This window comes from Rhipicephalus microplus, chromosome 5 (assembly GCF_043290135.1).
Source record: "Rhipicephalus microplus isolate Deutch F79 chromosome 5, USDA_Rmic, whole genome shotgun sequence".
Lineage (NCBI taxonomy): Eukaryota > Metazoa > Arthropoda > Arachnida > Ixodida > Ixodidae > Rhipicephalus > Rhipicephalus microplus.
The window spans coordinates 177,709,214-177,723,814 of NC_134704.1; the positions used below are offsets into that span (position 1 = coordinate 177,709,214).

The window sequence follows — 14,601 nt, forward strand, 5'->3', positions numbered from 1 at the left end:
TAATTTTGAATCAAATTCGAATCGTATATACTGCATATTTAAAAAAAAAAGGACATATTTGTCATGATCCAACTAACCTAATCTGTGAAATATTTTTTTTTATTTGGAAAAAGGTCTGTGCAAATGCCCTGCTTTTTGGCTCAAAGGAAGTGGAAACAACTTTGAATAGTAAAAGGATTTGGCTTTTGGTAGAGTGAAAGTAATAACCATGTAAAGTATGTTACATGAAATATGTACTATATTTGGAGCATATATGTTGCTATAACAAGCTTTTAAACTTAAAAAATTATGAATTAATTTGAGGAAAACATGTTCATCTAACATTGAAGCGATGCTTCGAAACAGTGCAAATTTCTTCTATATAGGTGTTTACATGGATTAGCACCCATCTACTTCAGTGCAACCACCTTTACAGAAGTTACGTTCGACCTCACGTACACCTAGACAACTGCTTCCGTGGCTTAGCAGACATTTACTGCAGTGATACCACCTTTAAAAAATTACAATATTTAATTTGCTCATTTCGAATATATTGAAATTTTCAGTAATCTAAATTGGAATCAAAGCAAATTCAAATACCGTATTATTCATTAAAATATTCGAAGCATCCGAATATTCGCACTAGCGTAGTTTTTTGGCTTTCATCTACTGCGTGCAAAGCACCCCTATAGTCTCTTTTACCGCAGTACTTTGGTGTCATGGGTAAAAGTGTACCGAGATTAGGCAAGGGTAACTACCTGTCACACGTACCTGGTTTATCAGGCGTGCTGCATACACAAAAGTACAAGTATGATCGCTGGGTCTAAACACTTTACTGGCAATCAGAGCTGTTCAAGATGTTGCTGCCCTCATGAAAAACAATAAATGAAATGAAGGAAAGAAGTGGAAATTTAAAACTGTCTTTCTTCTTTTAGGCTTGTGCAAATAGTGATTTGGTTTGAATAATTTTGAATCGAATTCGAATCATATATATCACAGATTTTAAAAAAAGATTAGCATATTTGTCATAACCCAGCTAACGTGCAGAATATTTTCTTCAGAATTGAAACCAGGCAGGTGCAAATGTCATTCTTTTTGGATTGAAAGAAGTGGAAACACCTTTGAATAGTAACAGGATTTAACTTTCAGTATAATACAAATGACAACATTTAAAATATGTTACTTCTAAAAATTTTGCTATACTCGGAGCATATAAGCCAGCATAACAAGCTTTTAAACTTAAGAAAGGAAGAATCGATCCAAAGGTAGTAAGTTCATTAATCTTGAAGTGGGGCTTTGTGGCAGTGCAGATTTTTTTGAAAAGGTGTACTCACTGAATAGCATAACTCTACTGCAGTAAAACTGCTTTTACAAGAAGGGTTACATGCAAACGAACTTACACTGATTCATTATATTTGGATTCTTCGAAATTTCCGATAATTTTAGTTTGAATTGAAGTGAATTCAACTATGTTAATTTTCTTTTGAATATTTGAAGTGCTGGATTATTTGCACACACCTACTTTTTTAGTTAGACACAATATTAATGAGAACTATTTCTCGTTATTAAAGTGAAATGGTATGCTAGTTTTTCTTTTGTTGCATGTAAATTTTTTGTTTTCTGGTGGTATGAATTTCATATGATACATATATATTTGGTGACCCCACTAAATTCGTATCGTCGAGGTTTTACTATATATGGTGTGATCACTGGAGTATATGGCATCATTTGTATAAAGAAAAGGGAACGACTTAAATCTGACTATGAGAATTATAATTGTAAATTCCAGGCAGCGTGCTGCACAATAATATTTCGTTCGCATGTTCTCGGTAGCCTCGACTACCGATCGGCAGTGTTTTCTGACCATGCTGAAGAAGTGTTGCAGGGCCCCTAAACTGAACTCCTATGTATTTTAACCTGGGTTTCTGCTAACTGGGTTTTTGCAGAACTCAACCACATTCCAGCTGCTCGCATGGTACCCAGCAACATAGGCCAAGTTCTCTTTCGAGGTTTCTGATCAAATCAAGATCGCACGGTACCCAGCAACATAGGCCAAGTTCTCTTTGGAGGTTTCTGATCAAATCAAGATGTCGCAGCAGCGGACACAGTACGACCGTATTACATGTGTAATGACCACATAACTTTGTGGGCATTGAGCGTGCCCTCCTTTCTGGCACCTTGTTCCCCAGCTAGTGCGAATGCTGGCCCATGTGGCTCGAGCACCAAAACATAGCCACCGTGGTTTCACCACCAGGCCTTTTATATGCGAAGCAGGCCTTATGGTCGGAGCTTGTCCAGTGCCCGTCACCGTAGCCATGCTAGTACTCACAGTGCCCACTAGGTGGTGCTGCGGTAGAGCACTCGCTCCACTTCGGCACGTGCTCTGGTATGAGTGAAGACTGCTAGCGGCGCTTTTCTAGCCTGTACACTCGAAACCTCAATATAACAAACTCGAATATAACATCATATCTCTCATAACGAAGTAAATGAAGACTGGTCTTGCATTAGATATAGTGTTAGGAATATACCCTCATAACTAATCTTCAAATATCATGGACTCAGTTTTGGATAAGATGCAACTTCGTTGTACAGTCGAAACCCGCAATAACGAAATCGCCGGGGAAACTGAAAAATTTCGTTTTCGCGAGAATTTCGTTGCCGCGAGTATGAGACATAAAAACAGTGATACCGCCAGCAGAACGAAAATTTATTGCCAGAAGTCGGTCAACTTACTTTGCCGACCCTTGCCATGCAACAACTTCAAAGCTCTGCCTTCGCACTGGAAAAAGTGGTCCATTGCTACGTTGTCGTTATGCGCGCCGAAGGAGGGAAGGGTGTCCTGCCCATCGCAAACAACCCCCGGGTTGTTTCGGATGTGCTAGCGCGTCGTTCCTGCCTGCAGTCTCGCTGTCAGCGAAGTTAGGGCTAAGGCCGACTCCGATGACGCACCGCGCTCGTAGACCATGCGCCCGCTCGTAGTAATCTGACCGTGCTGCGGCTTACAGCTTCGTTGCTTGAGACGAAGCACGTCGCCACGAGTGCTCTAGCGTGTCGTTCCTGCCCGCAGTCTCGCATTCGGCGGAGTGAGGGCTAAAGACGACTCCGATGATGCGCCGCGTTCGTAGTAACCTGATTGCGCATGCCCCTACTGCTCCTAACTAAAGCATAATTATATCTCAAGTGATCATCGAGCAGTGAACACATCACGAAGTAGCACTTTTCGAGAGCCATGTCCTCGTGACGCACAAGCAGCAGACGACGATCTCTCGGAGCGAGCATCGGGCCAATGGCGAGGCGAGCTGAGGCAACATGGCGGCCACGGCCAATCAAGGGCCTCGAAACGACCTTCAAACATTTGATTTCTGTGCGCTTGTTTTTAAAGGGAGGAGCCAGCTGAGGCGGAAAAGTTAAACACGGAGAAATGCTCTTTCCAATGAGTCCAAGAAGCCGGCTCCCGGCCCCGCCATCGCAAAGCACCCTGGTAGAAAATTCGTTAATGCGGGATCGCTGTCCAAAAACATTTCGTTGCCATAAGATACATATACATGGGCTTCTATGAACGTTCGCGGGGGATACGGAAATATTTCGTTGCCGCAAGGATTTCGTACTCGCGGGGTTTCGTTATAGCGGGTTTCGACTGTAATGCGGTATGAGAGTATAATAAAGGCACCTACTCTTCTCTCTCACACACATAGTGTACTAGTAGCATTAACGATGACTTGAACATGAGTGTCGAGGAGGCGAGGACTCGCAAAGCGGCAGTGTGTGCAACCATGAGCACCTATACAGAACATTGGTTACTTTAAGGTTACTGCGGTTACTAGGTTTATCGTGCATACTTCATTTTTCAACTGGATATGCCACAAGGCAGAGGCAAGCGTTCACACTAACTCCGTTCTCCTCCCGTAATAACACATTCAAATATTTGTTTTTCCCCAGGACAATTACCGAATGCAATAATCTTAACGATGTTTTTTGCAGTCATCTTGGAATCTTTTTGCTATGCAGCTCCAGCAGTGAGTGTGTGAACTTTATTGAATGTGCTGGTGTCATTTATTTCAATCACTGCAGCACTAATCTTGAACGCAGCGCAGATTTGATTTTATTATATGCTTTTAAGGGGAGATGCGGGTCGAAAAATCGCGTTTTTTGCGAAAATTTCCACTTTTGAGATATTGCTTCTAAAATCACTTTTGATCATTCAACTATCATTTCCCCAAAGGTCATAGCTGAATTCAAACGAGAAAGTGGTAAAAAGTCGATCTGCGCTAGTGAAGGTAGCTGCCGAAGTCGCGAATTCACGCATCCGACGGCTATTTTTGAAAATCCGCCACTCGGCAACACGATGACGTCCGCCATCGGGGTTTGTTCGGTGGTGTAGATCAAGGCTCCTTCTAGTGTACAGGCGTCCCCCTAGTTTCGTATTTTAGTGAGGAATTTCACAAAACAGTCGTTTCCAAGTCGGTTTGCAGCCAAGCTGCAGCCGCTTCGCGCATCTCTACCGGTCACATGGTACGCTACCGAGGCCGCCATTGGCTACATCTGATCGGCCTCGCTCGCTGAGCGCTTGCGACGATCGGCACTTGCCGTGCGTTTCTACGTTTTTCCGAGTTCACCATGGATAACTCGAAGAAGCGAGACTTCCGAGCACGAAAGTTTGCAAGCAAGAACAAGTACCAAGGGCGTCGACGTAAACCGAAGCGCAAAGCAGCGGTAGAAGAATGCGAGCCGCGGGCCACTAGGCCTAATCAAGGCAGCGGGGATACGGCGGCTTGCGGGAACTTTGACGAAATCGACGCCGCGATCAAGTTCATCAGCGCATCAGAAAAAAAGATTGAACAGTTCGAAAGCGAAAGAACGAAGAGTGTTTGTGGCTCTGTGAGCGGAGTATTTTGTGACATCGGCGCACTGACATCGATGGTAAGCCGTGCTGTTTGTCCAACATGCCACACCGCTGGACTCGTCGTTCGCGACACCGCAAGTAAACGTAAGGGCCTCTCTTCGTTCCTCGAGCTGCACTGTGATAACAGTGAGTGTCCTGAGTCAGTGGTTTCTGCCGCGCATAGTTCGCGGCGTGTTTTGCCGGAAAGACAGCCCACCGATGCCGGTGATGACTGGAGCTACCGAAGCGGCAGCTCGCGTGACAGCTTCGCTGTCAATGTGAAGGTAGTTGTGGCTGCGCGTGCAATAGGCATTGGGCATGAACAGCTGTCGCGTTTTTGCGCTATTCTTGGACTGCCAATACCTATGCATCATAAGACTTTTATTGCAATTGGCAAAAAAGTTCATGCTGCAGCTACCAAAGCTGTGCAAGAAAACCTGGCGAAAGCGCGGATGATAACTAAAGAGAAAGTGGATGGGGCTGATGTTGCTGTCATGTATGATGGCACATGGCAAAAAAGAGGGCACAAGAGCCACAATGGCATCGGCACTGCTGTGTCTGTGGACACTGGTTTGTGCCTAGATTTTGAAGTGCTATCGAATTACTGCCTTGCCTGTAGCCGGCACCAGGACTTGGGTGATGAGGAAGAAATATGGCAAGCATTCCACACACCTGTCTGCGAAAAAAATACAGAGTGCTCCTCTCATGCCATGGAGACTGAGGCAGCTTTGCGCATATGGGGCAGGACATCCTCATACACAACACCATTGCGCTTCACCAAGTTCCTCAGTGATGGGGACAGCAAAGCTTATACCGCTGTCGCTGAGGCCAAGGTATATGGTGAAGCTGTTGTGGACAAGGAGGAGTGCACAAACCATGTGGCCAAGCGTCTAGGCACTGCACTTCGGAAACTGCCAACAAGACTTCCACGAGGGGAAAAGCTGACAGATGGCACAATTCAGAAGCTGCAGAACTATTACCGTATTGCAATCACAAACAACAGAGGTGATATTCTGAAAATGCATCGTGCCATCTGGGCCTCATATTTCCATTCATCATCGAGCAACACAGCAGGCAGCCACCGATACTGTCCAGAAGGGGCGACTTCCTGGTGCAAGCATAGGCGAGCTAAAGCGCTTGGGGAGGCCCCACCCGACCACACACCAATCTTGACCAAGGCTCAAGGATTGGCTGTGCTTCCCATTTACAAGCGGCTCACAGATGAAAAGTTGCTGGTGCGTTGTATCCAAGGGAAGACCCAAAACGCTGCAGAATCTTTGAACAGCAAAATCTGGTTGTTGTGTCCGAAGACTAAGTTTGCCTCCCGGACAACAGTGGAAACTGCAGCTGCTATGGCCGTGTTGTGGTTCAATAAAGGACATTCAAGCTTTGAACACGTGCTAGAGGAGCTTGGTGTAGTCCCACCAGATCAACTGATCACCCTGGGCCAATCCCGCGACCAGAGGAGAATCGAAAGAATGTCTGCGTGTGAAACAGCCGAGGCAAGGGCCCATCGGCGGAACGTGGCAAAGAAAGCGCGCCTTGATGACTCCCTTCTCAAGCGGCGAGAAGGATCCACATATGGAGCAGGACAATTTTAGGTGCTCTAGCTGTGTCCCTTCTATGATATCACCAAGTTTTGTGCAAATCGCACTGTGTAATCATGAGTAAACATATTTACAACTTTCAAATGCATTTTTCTCGATTTCCATTTTGAGGTAATTCTCTCATCTTGTGCACAATCTTTTTTAGGCATAAAATAGTCCTATCTTGATGAAATTTTGCACAGAGCTTAATCAGCCACTCTAGAATACAAGTATCTACTTTAGGTTGCATTATACATCACAGATTTTTTGTTACACAACTTGATACACTGATAGAGAGATGTAAAATATGCATTTAGTACTTTTAATTTTTTTTTTTAATGTAGCAAATAAATTTTCTGTTTGAGGTACTTTTCTGTATTGTACTGCTCAAGTGCAGCAGAATGAGCCATTTTGCAATTCTGTGTGAAAATTTTTAGTAAGCTTTATTATGTGCACAAAAAACACTATATTTTGATATCAAAGTTGTAGTAACTCCGGAACTACTATAGCTATCAAACAAATAATTGCAGTTATGAAATCAGCACTGTGGGGGTGCTGACACCCCCCCCTGTAAAGTTGTCTGCGCCGCGTGGCGCACGTGTCTCGCCCCAGGGCGTTATTTCGGTGGTGACCACCACCGGGCGATAGGTGGCGTTGTGTTCGCTCTGAGTACCACTGTTGGTAGAGTGGCAGCGCCGGTGGTGGCCCCTGGCGGAAGGCGGGCCTTGGTGGTGGGCGAGCGTTGAGCGAGCCTCTTCTGCGCGTGGCGGCTGCCGCGAACGGTTGTCTGTAGCGCGGGTCCCCGGTGCTCGGCACCGCGGGCTTCGCGCCGGGGTCCCACGTGTAAAGTCAAGCGTTGGCGACGCCACCTTGGGTATGTGTTAGTGTGTTGTGTGTGTTAGTGTGTGTTTATCATGTTATTGTGTGTTTAGTGTGTCACTGCGTTATGTTGTATGTATGGTAGCGTGTTAATAGAAATTGTTGTATCATTCGGCGGACGATATCGTCGTCTAAATTAGTTAATAAATGTATGTATGTATGTGGGTGCGTTGTACCGACCGTGTCCACTGTGTCCGTTCACTCCAAGAGCGTGGCGTGGCGGTGCGCGCGTTCGCCTCGCCGAGACCCCACACTGGCGCCCAACGTGGGGCTCTTGGAGTGTCGGACGACAGTTCTTGCGGTTCGGTACAGGGATTTTGTTAGAGCCGGAGTAGAGTAGGCCTAGGGGGGACTTCTTTGCTAGCGTCGGTGGTATGCTTTGTTGAGAAGCGAGGAGATTGGTTTTGTAACGTGTTTCAATTTGTCGGCAAGTTGACTTTCTATTTATTTTTTTTTGCTCGCAAGTGTTGTTATTTTTTTTTGTTAGTTTTCAAAAACGTTGTTGAATTAGGACGAGAGCCATGCGGTCCGCATCCTGGGGTGAGCAAGGCCTAGAGCACGTGGTTTGTAGGCCAGGCCCGAAGCGAGTGAGTACGGAAGCCTCGTGGGTGGTCCGATTTTCTGTAAATAGCTTCTTCTATCTCTTTGGGCTCAGGAAGCCGGGCGTCGTTGCTGACTTGTATTGCGGCTCGACGCCGGGGCGTCGTGACACCGCCCGGGGCGGTGGATGCCGATCGCTTGGTAAGCTGCTGTGTGCGGCGAGCGATAGGGCCACCTCACAGAGTGGACGTCTCCTCGCGGCTGCCTCTTCTGCGCCTAGGCTGGGTGCTGGGTAGATGCCGGTTGTTGCCGAGCGACTCATTAGGCCTAAGACTCTGCGCAGCCGCCTGTCGCACGTGGCACAACTAGGTGGATCGTAGCGTTGAGGTGTTGCGCTCTGCTTCCCTCACTTTTTTTTTCTTGTGAGCACGAGTTAGGAAAAGTGATTTTTGTTTATTTTGATGGGCGTCTCGGCCGCCACCAATGTATTAGCCAGCAGTACTGACCACCGTACCACGTGGCCGAAAAGCCTGAAGCTCCCTCTCCTAGGCCGCGCTCCTTTGTTTCTTTCGAGTTTTGTTTTTTGTTGATGTATTCAGCGGGAGGGATGTCATCCACGGCCAGCTGTCCTGCATATCGTCAGCGTCGTTGGCCAGGAATGCGGTCGTGAGGTCGGGCGATGGAGATGCCTAGGACCTGCGCAACTGCCTGCAGTCCGGCGCCCTCGCGAGTGCTGGTCGCAACTGGAAGACGTGTCGGCGCTAGCGACGGATCGTCGCGCCGACGGCAACGTTGCTGTTGCGGGGCCGGTACTGAGGTGAAGCCTAGCCGGACAGTGCAGCAGTGTCGACCGGCGGCGGTGTCGTGGTGCAAGGACATTATGGTTGTGCGATATCATTTTTTGTTAAAGCTTGTGTAGCTAATTTCTGATTTCGGGATATGGTTTGATTTAAGGTTGGGGGAATGTGGGGGTGCTGACACCCCCCCCTGTAAAGTTGTCTGCGCCGCGTGGCGCACGTGTCTCGCCCCAGGGCGTTATTTCGGTGGTGACCACCACCGGGCGATAGGTGGCGTTGTGTTCGCTCTGAGTACCACTGTTGGTAGAGTGGCAGCGCCGGTGGTGGCCCCTGGCGGAAGGCGGGCCTTGGTGGTGGGCGAGCGTTGAGCGAGCCTCTTCTGCGCGTGGCGGCTGCCGCGAACGGTTGTCTGTAGCGCGGGTCCCCGGTGCTCGGCACCGCGGGCTTCGCGCCGGGGTCCCACGTGTAAAGTCAAGCGTTGGCGACGCCACCTTGGGTATGTGTTAGTGTGTTGTGTGTGTTAGTGTGTGTTTATCATGTTATTGTGTGTTTAGTGTGTCACTGCGTTATGTTGTATGTATGGTAGCGTGTTAATAGAAATTGTTGTATCATTCGACGGACGATATCGTCGTCTAAATTAGTTAATAAATGTATGTATGTATGTGGGTGCGTTGTACCGACCGTGTCCACTGTGTCCGTTCACTCCAAGAGCGTGGCGTGGCGGTGCGCGCGTTCGCCTCGCCGAGACCCCACAGCACTGCAAGCTTTACTAACACCTAAAATTTCAAGGAGCTGGGTTATGAAATAAAAAAAAACCTTTTTCGAGTAGCATCTCCCCTTAAGCCTGTTTATTACAAATCATAGTATTTTTTTTCTATCTCCTGAAAATGTGTACATGGTTTAGCCATTTTATTTTTATTGTTTGCTAATTTGTAAACTTATCAAATGTATATTCACTCTGCTAAAACTTTATTTGAGGGTTGCAGTATTCATTAAAAAAACACACACACACACACTTTAAGTCGACCCATGGCTGCTTCGCATACCACTAAGGGTTCCTTTTAGAGGAAGATGTGCACAATTTTTGTCTGGCTCAAGCCACACACGTGTCCAGACATGCCAGTACAATGTATCTTCCTCGAATCACGCTAGCACATGTCACAATGCTTGGCCAATCATGTTTGGCCACCAGTGACAGCCCCCTTTCTCGTTTGCTTGCTTTTGCCCAGCGCTCGTGCACTGTAGTAGATGCTCTCAGGCGTGCACTAGGTAGACATACGGCTCTAACAGGCAGCTTCTCATTCATGCACTCAGCTACTGCCCCTTGTGCCATAGCTGTAGCGGTGGCAGCAAGCATACACTCGATCAGTCTTGCGGAGTTTCCCTGTCGACCCACAAGCCCATGACTGTCGCACTGTGCTGCATCTTGGGTTAATAAAGCCTTGTTTGTTGATGACCTGCCTTATGTGCCTTCTTTGCACTGTATTGGAGAGTCGACGAACCCGGCCGTAGCATCATTGTGTGCGACGGCAGTAGAAAACCCATTTCCAGTAGCTTCGTAGGGTAAGCTTCTTTAGCAAACCTATCTCCACAACTTGTGGAGTGGTAGTTGTTTGTAAGAAATTCAATTTTTGGTGTAAGGCCTTTATCCAAATAAAAGTTTGCAAATATAATTGCAAACATAATAAATGTTTGCAATCCGAAATAAAAAACAATCATTTCTAAGCCTTTTGCAGTACCACAATAAAGCTCCCCTGGTTGGGAAGTTGCCACAAAGACATTTACAACATCTACGAAGAATATAGAGGACTTCTTGGCAGAGGACAGTGCAGACACACATGGCAAGAAAGAGTGACAGGAGTTGTCCCGTGTATCTGCACTGTTCCCTACTACGAAGCCAAGCCAACAGGCTCTCGTTTATACCCTTTTATAGAGCTGACCTTTGAGGATACGGCCCAGCTCGTAGACTGAGGTGAGCAGCACGTGGAACTGTCGACGCCGATGTTCCAGACGAGAGTCCAGGGCCTGTTGTGACTGCTGCAGGGAGCGGATCTGCTTCTCCAGGCACTCCAGCTGAGACAGCATGCCTCGCCTGTCTGGCTGCGTTGCTATCACTTTGGCCAAGGCATCATACTCTGCACATTAAACAACACCAAGTTCATGAGCTCGTGCAGTCCATCAAATAGAGCAGGACTCGAGAATGAATACAGTCACACAGAAATTTGAGCTAGCCCGTACCGATTCATAGTCAAAGAAAGTAGGCATGCAAATACGAACACAACAGAAGTGATCAAGACAACACACAGACACTACTAGTGTTTAAAGTTGTGTCCAGACTGTAGAAACTTTGTGATGCACTGATAAAGAGAAAGCGCCAAACTGTCATTTATTTAGCATTGCTAAGTGGCCATTCCATAACTATGACACAAATAAATGTCATGATACAGCAAACTTTCATTAAAAAGAACCTGGAGGAACCAGGAAAATATGCTCCATTCAACAAGACTTTCGTTTCCCGAAAAATGAACAGGGGGGCACAAGTACAAAACCAATCATATTAAGAGAAGTTTTTCATTTAGGCAGCAGTTTCCTTGAAGATATTTCCGTTAACCGAGTTTACTGAGGCTGACATGAGCACTCACAACAGCTGCATTAAATGATCTTAGTGCATGGCACGTACAGCCTCGCAACGCCAAATAGTTGTGTACATAGTGAGAGGTATACATACGAGCAGTTAAGGTTATGCTGACTCAATAGAACAAACTTCCCTTTGATGATGTGCACGCATGACCATGCAAACACAACGTGGCTAGCAGCCATCCACACCAACGTTTATAGATAATTTTTCAGTGTCAGAACTCTCTGCTTCGCCTTCTGGGAGCAGGTGGCCGGCTGCAGTTCCCGCCACCGCGGTGCCGCAGGCCAACTTTGCGCCAAGAAAACGAGGATCGTCTGCTACAGCTAGGCGCCGTGCAGCCGGTGAGCGGCGCTTACACAACACCGCAACTTCTTGGTTTAGATTGATTGATTGATTGATATGTGGGGTTTAACGTCCCAAAACCACTCTATGATTATGAGAGACGCCGTAGTGGAGGGCTCCGGAAATTTAGACCACCTGGGGTTCTTTAACGTGCACCCAAATCTGAGCACACCTTCTTGGTTTAGGCACGAGGAGTATAACGTATGGCCTAGATGCATGTGCGGCATCTTTCCAGGCCCTTGGTGAAAATAATAGCTTACGTAGCTTGATGCTAGACGATAATTTGTCGAATAAAGAGTCGTTTTGCCGCCCTGTAACTTTTTGTTCTTCAACGTAGTAGGAACAAAGTTTAGAGCTCAGTTGTATCAGAAACGTCTTACTCAAACCGCAATAAAAGCTGTGACTCATCTGGTTCCAGCTTAGTTGTTTAGAAACTATTTTTGTGAGTCTCAGCATAGGGATCTTCAATGCTGTGCACATTAACTTTCGCAGCAAAAAGCACCTCGACGGGCCATACTCTAATCAGCCACATTTAAAATCCCACTGAAACGACGCTATTTTCTGTTTAGCTGGTATATGAACCAGTACACTTTTGTCTTCAGAAGTATTCAGATTTATGGGTGTCTGAGTGGATAATACTTAGGATCATTAAAAAAATGCAAAATTTGTGAAAATAAGAAAACATCTGTGTATTGTCACAAAAACACTTGTCACTGTCACACACTAGTCATGAAAATTCGAATTTCAATTTCAAACAAACGCATAGCTGAATTCATGTAACGATTCAGGCTTGTGAGGGGCAAACAAAGCATAAGACAATCTGTTGTGTACCTATACCCATTCGGTCATTTTGCTTGTTGCATGATGGATGTACTATGAAGGAACATTTTTTGCACTTCAGGTAAATCTTCAACAAGATCAGTGAGAGTCGCTGGGGATCCAGTCTTCTTCTCTCTTTTTTTTTTTTTCTTAATCAGCCGGTGTATCTCAAGCTTTCTCTGTTCTCAGGCGGTGGTGGCACAAATCAAGCATTTCCTCAATTCGCTGGTTGCAATTTACACATTGTTTTTGGTTGTGTTTGTCATTGTTTTTTTTTTCGTTCTAACCGCTAAAATGGCACAACACACACATACGTCTGTTAGCACCAGTCATGCCCACACAGTCCTTGTAATGAATATTTCTTAGCGGCGCACTTTCTCCTTTTGCTGTGCCAGTAGATGTAACCTGTGAATTCTGCGTTATAAAAGGTTATTACCGGAGGTTTTTCCGCCCCCTCAAGTACCGCCGACCTCTAGTTGCAGGGAAGTTGAAGCACACTTTTACACACTTTTATTTTTTTTTGGCCAATCAGAAAAACCGGAGCGAGAGAGCGGGGACCTCTTGCCAACATTATTTTGGCAGATCGCAAGGCAGCAGCAGTTGGTTATTCTACAGGTATTCTTTATTTTGTAGCTTCATTACAATTACATTGGGAAATTCGGAAATAATCAATGGACTCCATCACTCCTCGATGTCCATGTACCTTTGTCAGTTTACACTTCTCCATTTATGATATGCCTATATGTCTTCAGGATGCCGCTTTTTTGAAAGTAAACATCATCCACCTTGTACGTCTTTCCTAGACTATGCCATGCGGGTCGGACGGTGGCACAGGATGGCAGCAACAGTAGAATTAACCTCGGGAGGTGTATACACGTGCTCGATGCGTCCACACATGGTCAATGCTTAGATCGTACCCGCAATGGCAACAATTGGAGAGTTTCCTACGTCATGGATGTCCGAGTATCTTCGTGACTGTAAGCGTCGAATTGTCTTCGGAAGACTACGGAAGCATGGCATGCGACGAGACATACGCACAGAAAAAAAAGTGCGACCGAACACCGGCACGAAATGCCCGAAACTGCAGCGGCAGTGAAGCCATCGGGAAGCAGCCGGTTACTTGGCGCAAAGTTAGACTGCAGCGCCTTCACACACCCTAGGAGCAAATCGTGTACCCCTCAAAAGGAAGTGTTCGAAAACTGAAAAAGTATCTATAAACGTTGATCCACATTAGGTGAGGCTCAGCCAGTAGCTGCTAGGCGGTAACTCTACTCAATCTTGCAGCCAATAATACACTGCACCCTGACTGTGCAGATGGGTTCATCGCTTCAGAGTCATTACACTCTGAAAAATACTATTCACAACTACCCGCAGTGTCTAGCATAACACTCACCTATGAAAGTGTTGTCAAACATACCAAGTGGGGAAAAAAAAAAAAAAAAAAAAACCGCCAGGCCTGCACTGTATGCGTAGCACTGTCACAGCGAAAGCTCGAAGAGCGGCCTTGCAGAGCCTTTTCTTAACAATCTTTGAGTAACTGCTACAAGCACCCACTGGGTACCCACTATGACATAAATTATCATAATCTTTGTGTAGTAGGCTGGCATTCACTATGATATCCATCATTCTTCAGAGAAGCATGGTATCCGCTACACATTTCTTAGGAATATTGTGCAATATTTTTCTGCAGAGGCTGACGACGATGAGGAATGATGCCTGAAGTGGGTATGTGCCACAGTTAATAGGTGAACAAGAACAAGCTTTTGTAAAGAGTTGGATCATTGGACGACCCACTCTTTACGCAATTCGCATTGTGTGACGCCTCGTTGCTCCTTTGCTGTTCTAAAATGCTATATAACTCATATTGGCACGATTCCTTTCCAGACATCAAGCCTGCCTAAGGCCAGTTTTGAAACGAGTTTCAAGCGCCAGCATGGTTCAGTGGTAAAATACTGAGCTGGCACGCATCAGAACCAGCTTCAAATCCCATTGTGTGTCCTTGGTGTTAGTTATTTATTGAGTTTTTTTTTCTTATTTCGTGTGATATTGGTTACGGACACTGTAGGCGGTGGCGGACAACTACGGCATCGCACGTGACCTGTGTTTTGATCTCATCACAACTTTCGCTGTAAAATGTTG

At 46.1% G+C, this 14,601-nt stretch overlaps 2 protein-coding genes across 3 annotated transcripts in view; one reads left to right on the plus strand and one right to left on the minus strand.

Annotated features, from left to right (window-relative positions):
• The window catches only part of thoc7 (THO complex subunit 7), a 34,600-nt gene that overhangs the window by 8,411 nt on the left and 11,588 nt on the right, over nt 1–14,601 (minus strand). For both annotated transcript variants that reach the window (XM_075896225.1, XM_037424903.2), the window contains exon 5: nt 10,604–10,798. In XM_075896225.1, coding sequence (XP_075752340.1) covers nt 10,604–10,798 — 195 coding nt within the window. The remainder of the gene's footprint in view (nt 1–10,603; nt 10,799–14,601) is intronic.
• LOC142818036 (uncharacterized) lies at nt 416–10,119 on the plus strand. Its single transcript, XM_075896224.1, has 2 exons — nt 416–1,988; nt 2,049–10,119. Exon 2 carries the CDS (start codon nt 4,597–4,599, stop codon nt 6,460–6,462), a length of 1,866 nt encoding a protein of 621 aa, XP_075752339.1. The 5' UTR covers nt 416–1,988; nt 2,049–4,596; the 3' UTR covers nt 6,463–10,119.

Bases quoted from the DNA above. Each gene is read 5' to 3' on its own strand.
- LOC142818036 (XM_075896224.1), top strand. From the start codon at position 4,597: ATGGATAACTCGAAGAAGCGAGACTTCCGAGCACGAAAGTTTGCAAGC.